The sequence below is a fragment of the Porites lutea genome, chromosome 2, assembly GCF_958299795.1.
Source record: "Porites lutea chromosome 2, jaPorLute2.1, whole genome shotgun sequence".
Taxonomy (NCBI): domain Eukaryota; kingdom Metazoa; phylum Cnidaria; class Anthozoa; order Scleractinia; family Poritidae; genus Porites; species Porites lutea.
Genome location: NC_133202.1, coordinates 19,899,596 through 19,912,928, shown reverse-complemented (window position 1 = coordinate 19,912,928; position 13,333 = coordinate 19,899,596). Strand labels below are relative to the sequence as shown.

The following is a 13,333-nucleotide window of genomic DNA, read 5'->3' as shown; positions in this document are numbered from 1 at the left end:
CTTTGATACAAAGAAACTTTCAACTAAACGAACTGGCAAAGAAAAAATAGTGTCATTCAAAAGCAGCGTGGCCTTTGGGTTTATAGATAGATGCTTCATCTTGCACAGAATTTATTAAGTTTACTCTATTATTTTCCAATGAAGCTGTGAATCAAAAGTAATAATCAGATAAAAAAGGAGAAATTCTTCTCCTTCAAATTCATCTTTGATGGTTATAGAAGTGAAGATGTCACAAGTGGCTTAGGAAGACAATTTTAGGCATAATTTTCCGGATAAATCATTCCTGAAAACTCTGAAAGTAAAATTAACTTGGAACTTTGAAACACTGTATCAACTTTCTTTCCTGCATCTCGTCTTCTGTTCTAGCTGAGTACAAGATAATATAATATCCATGGGTGTTAATGGTGTAACATTCGACAAGACAGGTCCTCTTTATGGGGAGAAAACCTGTCCAACATAGAGATGCTACCCTGCATGAGCCAACTTTCATACATTTACCTACAATACATGGCAAACCGTTCACTTGAGAAAAGAAAAGACTCAGCTAGTCGGGTCACCCTCCTAGCTTGGCCAACTTTACATCCATACAAACACTTTGCCTTATGTAGCAGGATCAACTTTGTCAGGGCAAGACAATCAGAGCATCCACAAACACTGTTGGCTCAGGCAAGCCGGTCACCTTTTTCCCATATAAACACTTGCTAAAGCTGACTCAGCTAGGAGGGTGACCCTCCTAACAGGGACAGGTTTTCTCCAGAGCCTTAGTTCCACTATAGTCACTGTACAGTAAATGGGTTAAATAATTTTAAATACCTTTCTTTAAAAAATTAGGCAAGACTTTGTGGTATATTATTTATTTATCCTTTTTACAAATAATGATATAATACAATGTTTACAGTGATGAGGGTTGGATAAAAAATGTCCAACATTTCATAAATTGTGTAGTCAATTTGAATCAAAGTGAGTTATATCCAAAGCATAAAATTTATCTCCTGTTTTTACCTTTAATAAGGTTCAAAAAATCTCTAACATATAAGCACAAAAAGGCTTTAAAAATATTGTGAAACTAAACACTGAAATTTACCATCCTTTTTAAAGGACTGTAACAAGCAAGAAGATAAAGAATAAGTTTAATTTTCTGGCTTTAAGAAAGAAATCCCCTCTGACAATTGACATGTTTGTTTTCATGGCTGCAAGGAAAAAAGGAACCATCATCAGTGACATCTCACTCCATTACATTTTTGTTATTTGTTTATTTTGTTAGCATCTTGGACATTTGGATTTTGTTCTTTACCAAAACTTTGCAAACATTTTTACCGCTGACAGGTTATGGCTTATCCCCATATTTCCTCCTCTAAAAATAGGCCATTGCATGATGACATCATCTAACTACAAGGACCAGATTCCTTCAGAATTTTGCTTTATTGGGCAAATGAGGGTTTTTGTTATTTAAACCTTGCTGGGATTACCATATAATTTATATATGAAAGGGAAAACGAAAAGAATTGTGGTCGTAGGAGTAAAACGACATCATCGTGCAAATGGCCTATCGGTTACAGAATTGTACACCTTTTGAAAACCAGTGTTCTTAGTCAGTATCATCACTGTTCTTTTCTCATCTAAATTTTGTTTTCAAAGGAATACTACTTCTATGGAGTATTTGAAACCTTATACTGGGTACTGGATGTCCTGAATAGATAAAATTAATGTTCAGCTTTTCAACTTCACGATGTTCTTTTTGCATTTCCTTAAATTATTGTCTGTGGTTCTATCAATTTCCTGTAAGGTCCCCCATTTCCACATTATTTGAGGGGTGGCGAAGGGTACCTTGAAAAACGTGGGTCTCGGAAAATTTTGGCAGGATCTCGAAATCTCGAAAGCGTTTTTGATAAGTCTCGAAGTCTCATTTTTTCATGGTTTGTTTTTACTTTTTTTGAGTCTCGAAACTTTTCATCAAAGAGTCTCGGGCTCGGATTTCTAACTAGGATCTCAGCGTCTCGTCGAGTCTCGGATTTTACCATTCGCCACCCCTTATTTGAGGGAAGGATTAGATGTAAATCATTTTAGTAATTATCAGCTCCTAACGAGCAAAGTTTGGATCAAAACTTCCCTACTTTCTCAACACTGGAAAAATTGTGGAAAATTATGTTAAATCAATATACCACAAACATTTTTTTACTCTTCAGCCAGTGACACTGAATCACAACTGATACTTCATTAACTACTTGTGCAGCCCCCAAATAACAGATTCAAACACTTTTGGTTAATAGATTGCCCTAAATGATAGCTATAGGCCTGATATCAAAACAGTAAATAATTCGAGTCACATGTTTGCAAAACTATTACTTATCCAAGTCACATTTACACATGAATTCTAAAATAATAATGCCTGAGTCACGCTAGAGCATCACTTTTCTCTGGACCACAATGATTGGCTAGCTTAGTGGCCAAAGGCAAATTGACAGGAATCTTCTTGCCGAGATTTAGCATGCAAATGTAATAATGATATTGTCATACGGTGAAATTTTAAAATACTGCTGTTTTGAATTCATGTAATTTTTCTAACTTTACAACTCTCATTTCCATTGGTGCAATTACGTTCACACTGTTTATACTCATAGCCAAATTCGTTGTATTGTGTTGTGCGTTTTGCAAACTTCGAAGGAATTTTGGGTTTTTCTGTTTTCCTCTTAGGAAACACATTTTTACTTCTGATTGGTGCATTTCAATCCAATTTGTTTGTTTTGGTGTTTCAAGGTTGGTTGCTTGTGATCACCCTGTTTTGGACAATAATCTACTAGTTTTCTTCAAAGATTTTTCTGATCTTTCTTATTCTTGTCTCTTGCACGAATAAAGCAATGTTTACCTCCTGCCCTTGACAAAAATTCCACTTATCATCATGATTTCCTTTGCTATTCTTGAGTAGTCTAGAGTCACTCTCAGTTTTGTTTTTGCAGGACAAGCTGGGCAAGTGTTGCATTGTGATTTGCATTCACTCCACCCCACTCAATGATTGACGGAACAGAAAAATCCATTTGAAGTTTGCAAACGAGCAGCTCGATACGACGAATTTGGCTATAAAATCAATCTTACCTTAGCTTTATTTTGTACAGGTAGGTATAGCTTAAATTCTGCTGGAAGTTCATCTTCTGAATAAAGTCGGTCAGAGAAATACACCCGTCTGATCCTGCAGTTTGCATGAATCTGAAGAAAATGTTACAGCAACTAACTTCAGTGTTTATTTTAAGGTGCATGGTCACATCACACATATCAGTGGTATAAAATTAAGAAAAATTAATGAATGAGAATCTTGAACAGTCTTGTTGTGTCCAATGACCATACAGTCTGTAACTGTTACAGTAATGAATTTTTGATCCGCACAACAAAAAGAATGTGTGAAAGTTTTTATGGCTTTAATTTGGCTTTACTTCAAGGTTTCCACACCTCTGAAGGTGATTGCAGAACCCAGTCATTTTTCAAGTTGAATAAACTCTTTAAAATACCTTTTAGTTTTTCTGTTTAACTGTAAAATTTGTCATGCATCTACTACTTGGAAGGAACTAATTCGAAAATCACTATGTTTGCCCATTTTCAGGAATATCACCGAAATCATGAAAAAATAAGAGTTTATATGGTTTTGGGGGGACACTGTCATAAAATTACAGACTTTCGCATGGATCTTTAAATATGTTGCAAGAGTCATAACTTGATCCCTGTTTAACTTTAGAGCACCAAACTTGGCCAAACAACCAATCTCACCATGACCTTTTATATGGTGCTGTCAGTTTATCAATCAATTTAAATTTGAAACTTGCCCCAGTTCCCTATGCAACTTCGAAATGGCCAATAGTATTGATCAAAAAATACCATCAGTAAACCAGCACCGAGTTATCTCTGAGGAAAGGAAGCATTTATCCTCTGTCCTTGTCTCTAATGGATACCCCTATTTGTTTGTAGCTAACATCACGAAATCCAAGAACCGGGAGGCATCTGATAAAAACCCACAACCAAAATTAAATCTACCGCGGTTCTGCCATACATCAAGGCTGTCAATAAGGGCTGATAGCCAGCCAAAACCACCGGCTAGTTAGCCATCCTTAGCTGGCTATTTTCATCTCCTTCTACCATAACTGCTAACAAAAAATAAGCACTATCGAATAAAATTGTAAAATATCCTTTTTTTTAACAGGCCATCTGATATTACACAATGCAGGGCTTCTGATATTTCGCGCGGTGGCGGACCTGCGAAATCCCGCGAAATTCCCCCAAAAACGCGAAATACCGCGAAATCCGCCAGAAATATTTCCAAACACTTGTCGGCAAACGTATTTAATACTTATCTTGGCCATTAGACCTGTTTTATTCACCCCAAACGTCCAAATTTATCTTGAAACTTCGTCATGGCAACGAGTAAACAACGTCCCAAAACTACCAGGCGTTCTTAGATTAATGTTGCGAAAAACTGGGCACTAACCATAATGTTAATAGCTTTAGCATTCGCTCATTTCTCGAGCAAACTGTTGTTGAAAGAACAAATGATTATCCCTGTTAAAAAAACAACGTTAAACAACGCTGGTCATATCGACGCAGAATTGATTGATTTTAGCGAAATTTGCCCAAAAAAAATCCAGCGAAATCGGCTGTTTTTTACTGATTGTTTCTTGGCGAAGTTTACCCCCGAAATTTCCCGTGAAATCGGCTGATTTTTCTAAGAATTTGCCCCTGAAAATCCTTCGAAATTTGACTTTTTTCCGCTAAAATCCCGCGAAATCGAACGATTTTCCGGCGAATTTTGACTTTTCTCCAGCGAAAATCCCATGAAGTCGGCCGATTTTTCTGCAAATTTTGACTTTTTTCCCGCGAAATCGGCCGATTTTTCCGCGGATTTGCCCCTGAAAATCCCGCGAAATTTTGCTTTTTTTTCCGCGAAATATCAGAAGCCCTGGCAATGGTGCAATTTCGCACAATTGACCTCAAATAGCATCCAATAGCACAATTTGAGAAAAATCGCATAGTTCGTAAAAAAAAAACGCTAAATTCAAGTAAAGTAAACAATAAATTCTCACTTAAATCACACATTTTCCCAATCTTAACATTATTTAAGGTGATTTGCCACTAAAGAAAGCCTTGCAAGACATCTGAAACCTTCAATCGAGGTATCTGGGCAGCCATTTTCATTTCAGAGACAAGCAGTGTGGTCAGTGGTGTAACCGCGTCATGTAAGATTAAACAAGTGTCCTTTTTCTTTCTTTCTATTTGTTTTCTTTTCCATGTCAAGATAATTGGACAAATTTAACTATCTTGTTTTAAAATAGATGTTTTATTATTCTTTTACATTCAAATTGCCTGTTAAACAACATTAAACTGATTTTTCTCCTTTGAAACCTGGTAAAACAATGTTAATTAGCCCTGAACAAATCGTATAATTTATCGCATAAAAGTCCTATCGTATTGCACAATCTACCCGAAAATATCGCACAGTTTCTGATTTTTATTGCACCCTGTCAGATGGACTGTTTTAATGATATTGAATGCATATTTAAACAGGTTTAGATGTGTGAAACATTTGAACCGTGCGATGTCATGGAATGCCTGAGACATTTTGACAGCATTGTTCCCAGTCTTGCGTGTATTCTGATGAAACAATGGCTTCCTGGTGGAAAATACCTCTTGAAAACCCCTGGAAACATGATTTCCGAGACTCTAAATTTCAAAATGTCCCTACATGCCTATTCTAAGCCCTAAGGAACTGCCTTTGGTGCAACCATTCCAAAGCCACCTATTATTCATTATCAGCCTGCTACTTAAAAACTTTCTGACAGCCCTGATACATCAAAGGGTTATCTGAACCACTTCGTTGTTGCCTACATCAGCATGGCATATGATCTGCTTTCAAGTCAGACAAAACACTAAAATCACACTTGGCACGAGTTGTTCCATCAAGGATGCTGTTGATCTTTGGAAACAAGATGGAGTGGAGTATGTAAATGTAGTAAAGGCAAAATGAGAATGTGCACACATGAAAGAATTAAGGCATACGATAGGGATATACAGCTTTCACAAACACAAACTTCAGCTGTTCTGAACGTGTTAATAAGCCTGGGCATTATCTGATCTGGGACAACATTAAGTTTATTGACCGAGAACCTCACTGGTCAGGATTGTCACTCAGATTTCTAGTTGTCGGGTAAATACAACAAGTAGGTGGGGAATCAAACAGCTAGAGATTCCTTTTGGTTCTATTTTTCTTCTATTTTCCAATGAAAGTAGCAGGGGACCACATTCATAGTATCTGGGGGAAATCCCTGGCCCCCAGCTCTTAATGACAGCCCTGCTGGTACTCTCATAGAGTTAAGGAGAGTATTCACATAAGACTTCACCCTGATAACATCATTAAGGACAGAGGAATTTAGATTCCTGAAGAGGGGATGCCTATAATCAGACTACATAGCCGCTGATCCCTACCACAATAAACCACTGAGAGAACAGTTTCCTGTACTTATAATGCCAACAATGCTTTGGATCGAAACCCACCAGCAAGGTATGTGATACACCAATCACGGTGGTACAACTACTAGTCCTTATTCAGTGAACCAACACTATCACCTGATGAAGACCTACCCTATGCGGTCAAAACATCACAATCAATATCTAAGTGACAATCGTGAACCAAAAAATAAACAAAACCCTTTGTACACATTTTTCACGATGAACAAACTCTTTCATCACAGGAGACGAGATGTATAAAATGCTTTAGAATCTTGGCCAATCAGAGGCTCTTTTAAAATTAGCAAAGGTTACAAAATACCTGTACACGAAGTGTTTCAATGTAGTTTGTACCATATGCCCGTCTTGTAAAATCCGAAAGGTTAAACTGGAAAAAAAAATGAAAGATACCAGTTTACATTAAACCAAATGCCAAAGTATTAAATGTACTGTATTTACATTTATACTAGCGCAACAACATCGGTAAAAAATATTTAATTGTTGTTCCTCCTTTCATACATTAATGTACCACTGAAAACTTTAACACGTAGGATGTGTTCCTCTACATTTTAAATTAAAGAAATTCATTCATCGAAAGCCATCATAATATAAGAATCGAATAAGATTTACATGTAGGCTCCTGGCGGTACGTGAATCAAATACCAGATTGTTCTACACGTTGTCACGCTACATGCAGTTAGCAACTAAATGTACCAACAAAATATTTCAAAATTCACCTGTATTTGATTCCATCCGTCATCCAGTCTCATCGGCATAGTACAAATGAAGGGTTTTACTCGTGTAGTGGACTGATAGTTTGACGCGCGAAATCGCCTCTTGACGTTCTTGTCGTCTAGGACCTTAGTGTCAACAAATGAGTTGTAGATTGTAAGGTTGAGTTTCAGTAACTACAAAAAGATCTGGAACTTCGAAAATTTGATATATCGTAAGAAAGATCATTGCTGATTACCTGGACTTCGAAAGTAAAGTATTTTTTCAAATTTTTTATGATCATCACCAGGAAAGGTAGCTTGATTCCAAGCGTCTTCTTGGGGTCAGCGGGACAGGTAATGTAAGTCGTACTGAAATAAAAAATACATACGGCTCAGAGCAGGAAGTCGCTTCATTTTGATGAAGTAAAGTGAACTACAAAAGGATAAAAAGGTCTTCTGATATGCATTTACGTTGACTTTCTTGATTCAAACGGGCTAGCTCATGCGATATGTGGGAGAGGTGAATTCTCTTTTAAAATCAACAGTCTCTGCTTATACCTGACGTTAGTTCCTACAACCTCCAAAACTAGAGACTGAATGTCGTTGTCAGTTATTCTCTTGATATGCCCATTCCTCACCTAAAAATGAAAAAAAGAAGTGTTCAATATAGCATATATAGCAAAAAACGAAGAATGAGGTTGTAGCATGGATATGGAACAGTTCCTTACTTTCTTGTCCCATATCTGTAACGGCTTGCTACCAATACTGTAAAGAATGGAGAGGAATCCCGACTGAAATGTGTTTTTAAACATATTTTCTTTGTTAAAACTCTATTCTTTTTTTCAAATATTTCTCGGAGAGGTTGACGCTCCCTCTACCTTTCTCGACTACCAACCGAATGTGTGTTGAAGTTCAAGTGAACAGTGCTGTCGCTAGGCGCGAGAAGTGTTTGTCCATGCGCGGCAGAAGAGTTACTATGGAAACTTGGCTCTAACAACCTCGTTTTCACATGAAAAAGATGCCACTCTTAGGGGACCATACAGAATATTGTCGACCCAAAAAGATAGTGAACAAATTTGAACAAATGAGATTTGAATGTCTTTGAAGATATAATAAAAATTGAAGTAGAAAATTAAAATGATTTCAATCACTTTAAAAACTTCAAGGAAAATGTCCTCGAAAACTCAAGGCAGCTAATTACAGAAAATGTTTAAGGAAAGGGCAGGCCCGCAGGCCCCAGGCTCGATTACTAGCCGCTGTTGGGGAAATGAGCCCACGCTCCGAATCGAAGGGCACCTTCCATTTAGGAAAAAAACCGGAAATTTCGGTGGGAGCAACGTGGAATTTCCGATTGGTAAAAAGTTGTTCCATTTGGTCGTAAACCCCGTAACGTCGCGGTGCCCAACCGTGGACCTGGAACTGGTACAAATGACGAGAAGCGTGTAAATGAAACACGAAATTCCGTTCGGAAATTCCAACCGGGAAAACGGGCCCACCTTTTTAGATTTTCCACTTTTTCTGGGAATTTTCCAGTGGGACGAACCGACAAAACGTGTTCCATTTACCGCCGAACCGGATTTCAGGAAATTTTGACTAAATGGAAGGCGCCCAGAGTTTACGGGGAGTTTACCCTAGTTGTTTACCATTTACCAAAAATTCCCCGTAATTTCTTTTGGGGATGTAAATGGTAAACGTTTTTTTGGTTGGTCCCGCTGGAAAATTCCCGGGATAAGCAGAAATTTTGAAAAGGTAGTCACGATTTCCCGGTTGGGACGTTCCGAATGGATATTCGTCTACCATTTATGCATCAGTCAATTCCAGCTTCGGCCAGCCACCCCCACCCCCCCCCCCCCGGTTACTGCGTGGCATTTGCCCGCCTTGTCAGTCCCTGGGGTGGGGCATTTTCAAATTTTGTGAAGCCCACGGGCCGGGCATTTGCCAACCCCGGGGCCATTCCCAACTGAAGCCCCAACTTGACACGCACGCAGTTTCCTATCAGAATATAACTACACAGAGGATTTTACCGGAAAAGAAAGCAGATTGGCTCATCTGTCAAGGACAGGAAAAAATTAAAGAGGGTTGTAAAGGCATGTTCTTGATTTTATGCATGCATTTCTTCATTGCTTATCAAGCCAGAATTACATACAGCGAAATCTGGAGCTATCGACGGACGTGAATCAACGTTTTTTGGTTATTGAAACAAATTTCTATTGATATTATTTAAAAAAACATCCTTTCATATTTATAAATATGTCGTTGCGGCGTGAAGTCTTCATTATAATCCTAGCGCTATTACAAAGGAAGACGTATAATTGATACAAAAAATCGCACATTAAAATGCTTAAGGTGACTCGACCCAGTTTTTTTGCGGGGGTACCATCCTACTTTGAAGCTCTCTGGTATCCCCACCTTTACTTTTATTGTAAGTCTAACACATAGAATGGATAACATATAGATCAATCTACAATATAACATAAAAATTTTGCAATGGGAGTAAATGTCACGTGGTTATAATGCCACGCCCCTTTGAGGTCTGAGTCGAAAATCTGCTGTTGCCGGCATTTTTTCGTGAAAATCTCTCGGCTACACATAGTGCGCATTAGTGCCTTGCGCTGAACAGAGTTTCACCAAAATCGCAAAGACCCAATTCGAGAAATTCAGCGGTTTCCAAAGTTTGCTTATCATTTTCGCATAAATTATGACCTAAATTTGGAAACCGCTGAATTTCTCGAATCGGGTCTTTGCAATTTTGGTGAAACTCTGTTCAGCGCAAGGCACTAATGCGCACTATGTGTAGCCGAGAGATTTTCACGAAAAAATGCCGGCAACAGCAGATTTTCGACTCGGACCTCAAAACGGGCGTGGCATTATAACCACGTGACATTTACTCCGATCGCCTAAAATTTTATGTTATATTGTAGATTGATCTGTATGTTATCGATTCTATGTGTTAGACTTACGATAAAAGTAAAGGTGGGGATACCAGAGAGCTTCAAAGTAGGATGGTACCCCCCAAAAAAACTGGGTCGAGTCATCTTAGATGGTGGCACTATTCGACGGTGCTATCAATGAAAAATGTTGCAGTGTTGACGGAGGACGAGGCATTTTCCCTCTTTTTTCGTCCCCACCCGGGGGGATTCGACAGCTCAAGAGTCCCCATCCAAGGCAAAAAAATACATGCCCGGGGGTCAGCCCGGGGGGGAGGGGCGGGAGCAGCTGAAATTGACTGATGCATTAACAGTTCCGATAACTCGGACCCTCGCTAAATCGAACCTCGCGCTAACTAGAACAAAAATCGATTTCCTCTGGATTTCCGTCATACATTTACCGTAATTTTACCCTCGATCGGTAACTCGAACCTCCCGCTAACTCGAAGTAGTTTTTGTTTCCCCTCAGATCATTTCCAGTATATAATTTTACCCTCGATAACTCAAACCATGTTTTGAGTCCTTAAAAAGTCGGGTAAAGAGCAGTCTACTGGCGTCCGAAACATTGAATTTTGAATTTCCCATTGACGTGTTGTAGGAGTATAGTGTACTAATGGAGGCAGATGTTGATTGTCACAAATCTAACGTGAAACAGCTTTACTTCTCAAAACAGTAAAACGCATGTTCTATTTAGATTATGTTTTGTTACGTTACGTTCTGATTTATATTCTGTAAGTATCTTTAAATTTTCACTTGACATTTCTACAATTAAAGGTGATTAAAATGTTCACTGTGCAGTAAAAAACTGTTCTTTCCTTAAATGGTAGACAACCCCGGTTCCTCCCCTCACACAGTCCATAAAAAAAACCGTTAATCTTACTTCGGCGGAGCACGAAGTTAAGGATTCGCGGAGCTCAGGAACGTTACAAAGTTGCAGTCGGAGGTCCCGAAGTGGCTTCGTAACTAGGCCATCCCAATAAAATGTTTCGTTTCCCATCGCTCGACCGACCAATTTTTTTCGAAAAAAAACATTCCAGATTCACTAGTCAAAGAAGCAAGTACTTTAACAATAATTTACAAGCACACGATCTTGCTTTATTAACAACAATTTGTATGATGTGATGTCCTTGTCTTTAATTAACATCGATACTACGTTTAGACATTTGATAGTCGAAAGACCACGTTTTCGACTTTAATTTGTGACCGCCTGTTAGCATTTCTCATTTTCTGACCCGCCGCTATAAAATTTCCATGTTCTTCTTCCAATGTAATTGGTCTCCTTTGTTTTTTTATCTCTCGCTCTAGCTCTTTCTCAGTTATTTAGGTCAATAAGGACATTTAAAAATTTATTCGAAAGATAGAATCGGCTTTGTTGTTGTGTTTTTCTCTCTAAAAGTTCGGGTAGCCATTGGACTACCCCATGTGAGCCTTATGGGCCCGCATCGTACTGGTTGTTGTTTCATTGGACTGGCCTTACACTGCTGATTTTGGAAACTTTAAGCAGTTGTTCGTTAATTTCTCGTTTGTAACCATGAAGGGCTTCCGATCGATGCCATGCAGTAACTCCCCGAATCAACTTGTCGTCTACATCTTTTTGACCCATTAATCTCGACACTCCGACGCTGTTGCTCGCAAAGAGTAATTAGTAAAATATCCCTTAATTCCAGCTTTAGCCATGCCATCGTTTTGACCATGGAATTGAGTTTATTATGACCCAAAGGGACAGTAGAAAATCAAACATTCTTACTTTCGTATTTTTGCAATGACTTCAAGTAGAAAGCATTTATATCCAGAGATCCCTTAGGACATTGCCAAATATATATCTTGACAATTCTTACAACACATCTCTCATGACATTCAACGTCAGCATACGCTTTTCAACTTCTCGGACATAACACTCCTGCTACACACCGTTTCCTTGAGAAGGAGGGAGAATTTGTCAGAGACAAGGAAGAGCTGCCTACCAGACGTTTGTAGTTGTTCGCCCTAAGTTTTTTGTTCCAGGTGATAGTACCACCTGGGCGTCTGATTACATGAGGTCAAGACATGAAAACCCACACTTTTAAGAGGTTGGCTCTGATAGTTTTGAAAAATATTCACTTCCATTCCATAGTCTTTGTGCTAAAGTTAAAGACAATGTTCTTGTTTCATTCAGACAACAGTGAAAGAGGATGTCAGTTGTGTAACAGATAAAGAAAGCTGCCGGTTCAAACACTATGAGATCAACAAACGAATGAACATTTATTTAATGCTTTATCAAAAGCAAGCGATGCATGGAAAACAGAAATGAAAGATGATGTAGACCGAGCAGAAATCGCAAGGCCAATGAGCTCATCGATGGCATGTCAACTTTTACTGAAGAGTCCCTTGAAAATGCTATTACTCATCTAGAAAGAAATTCCGGAGGAAGTTTGTGGAAAGTGTTTGAGGAATTGATAACTAACAATACCATATTAAAGAAGATATCAGAATTTAAGTTAGCTCCAGTCAAACCCTGCATTTTGGAACTCACAGATGGAGGTCCAGGTGTAGGGGTGAGATTGCTTTGCTTCGCAATTCTGACTGACAAGCCAGAGTTCATCGTGCAACGAATATTGGTCGATGGAGGAAGCCTGAAATGGGAGGAATATGAACAGTACCATGCATAATGGCCTCGGGGAAGAAGATTAAAAGAAAATGTCAGCAAAAGGGTTAGAAGATTTAGAGAATGACCGAATGATGAAAAATTCTAGTCATGGCGAGTTGCAGAAGGTTTTCTTAAAGCAATTGTTTCAGAAAAGCCTGGCGAAGAATTTTTCTACAATAAGGAATATCTATCTAGGTTCAACAGCAATTCAAAGTCAAAGCGACATGAAATACCTGGCCATAGCTATTTTAATAGTATTGACAGCTTCTTCAAGTTACACTATAAAAGACGAGAGCTCTATTTTGAATCAGTTCTGAAAGGAGATTGTTCAAGAAAAGGAGAACAGTCCGGTGGGGGGGAAGGGGGGGGGGTACTTGGGTTAATTTTTGCTGGGTATGTGCGCTGGCCTCTCAGAGCCCCTACCCCTATTCTTTGGCCAATTATAGACCCCATCTCCGTCACTTTTGGGCAAATATGTAATTTTCGCGATCCCAACTTAGTCACTTTCTATTTTTATGAATTGACCCATTTTTTTAGATTGAATGAAGAACACTTTACTTTTTAGACTGTTCGCAGTCCTC

The 13,333-nt window shown here is 38.6% G+C and overlaps 1 protein-coding gene across 1 annotated transcript; it reads right to left on the bottom strand.

Moving 5' to 3' along the window:
* Positions 1-838: 838 nt before the first annotated feature.
* Positions 839-8,138, bottom strand: LOC140927972 (cilia- and flagella-associated protein 20). The gene is made up of 7 exons (XM_073377681.1): positions 7,928-8,138; positions 7,758-7,837; positions 7,457-7,568; positions 7,224-7,346; positions 6,809-6,874; positions 3,094-3,204; positions 839-1,190 (listed from the first exon to the last, which is right to left on the bottom strand). The coding sequence occupies exons 1-7, from the start codon at positions 8,009-8,011 to the stop codon at positions 1,185-1,187; spliced, it is 582 nt and encodes a 193-aa protein (XP_073233782.1). The 5' UTR covers positions 8,012-8,138; the 3' UTR covers positions 839-1,184.
* Between the last annotated feature and the right edge of the window lie 5,195 nt (positions 8,139-13,333).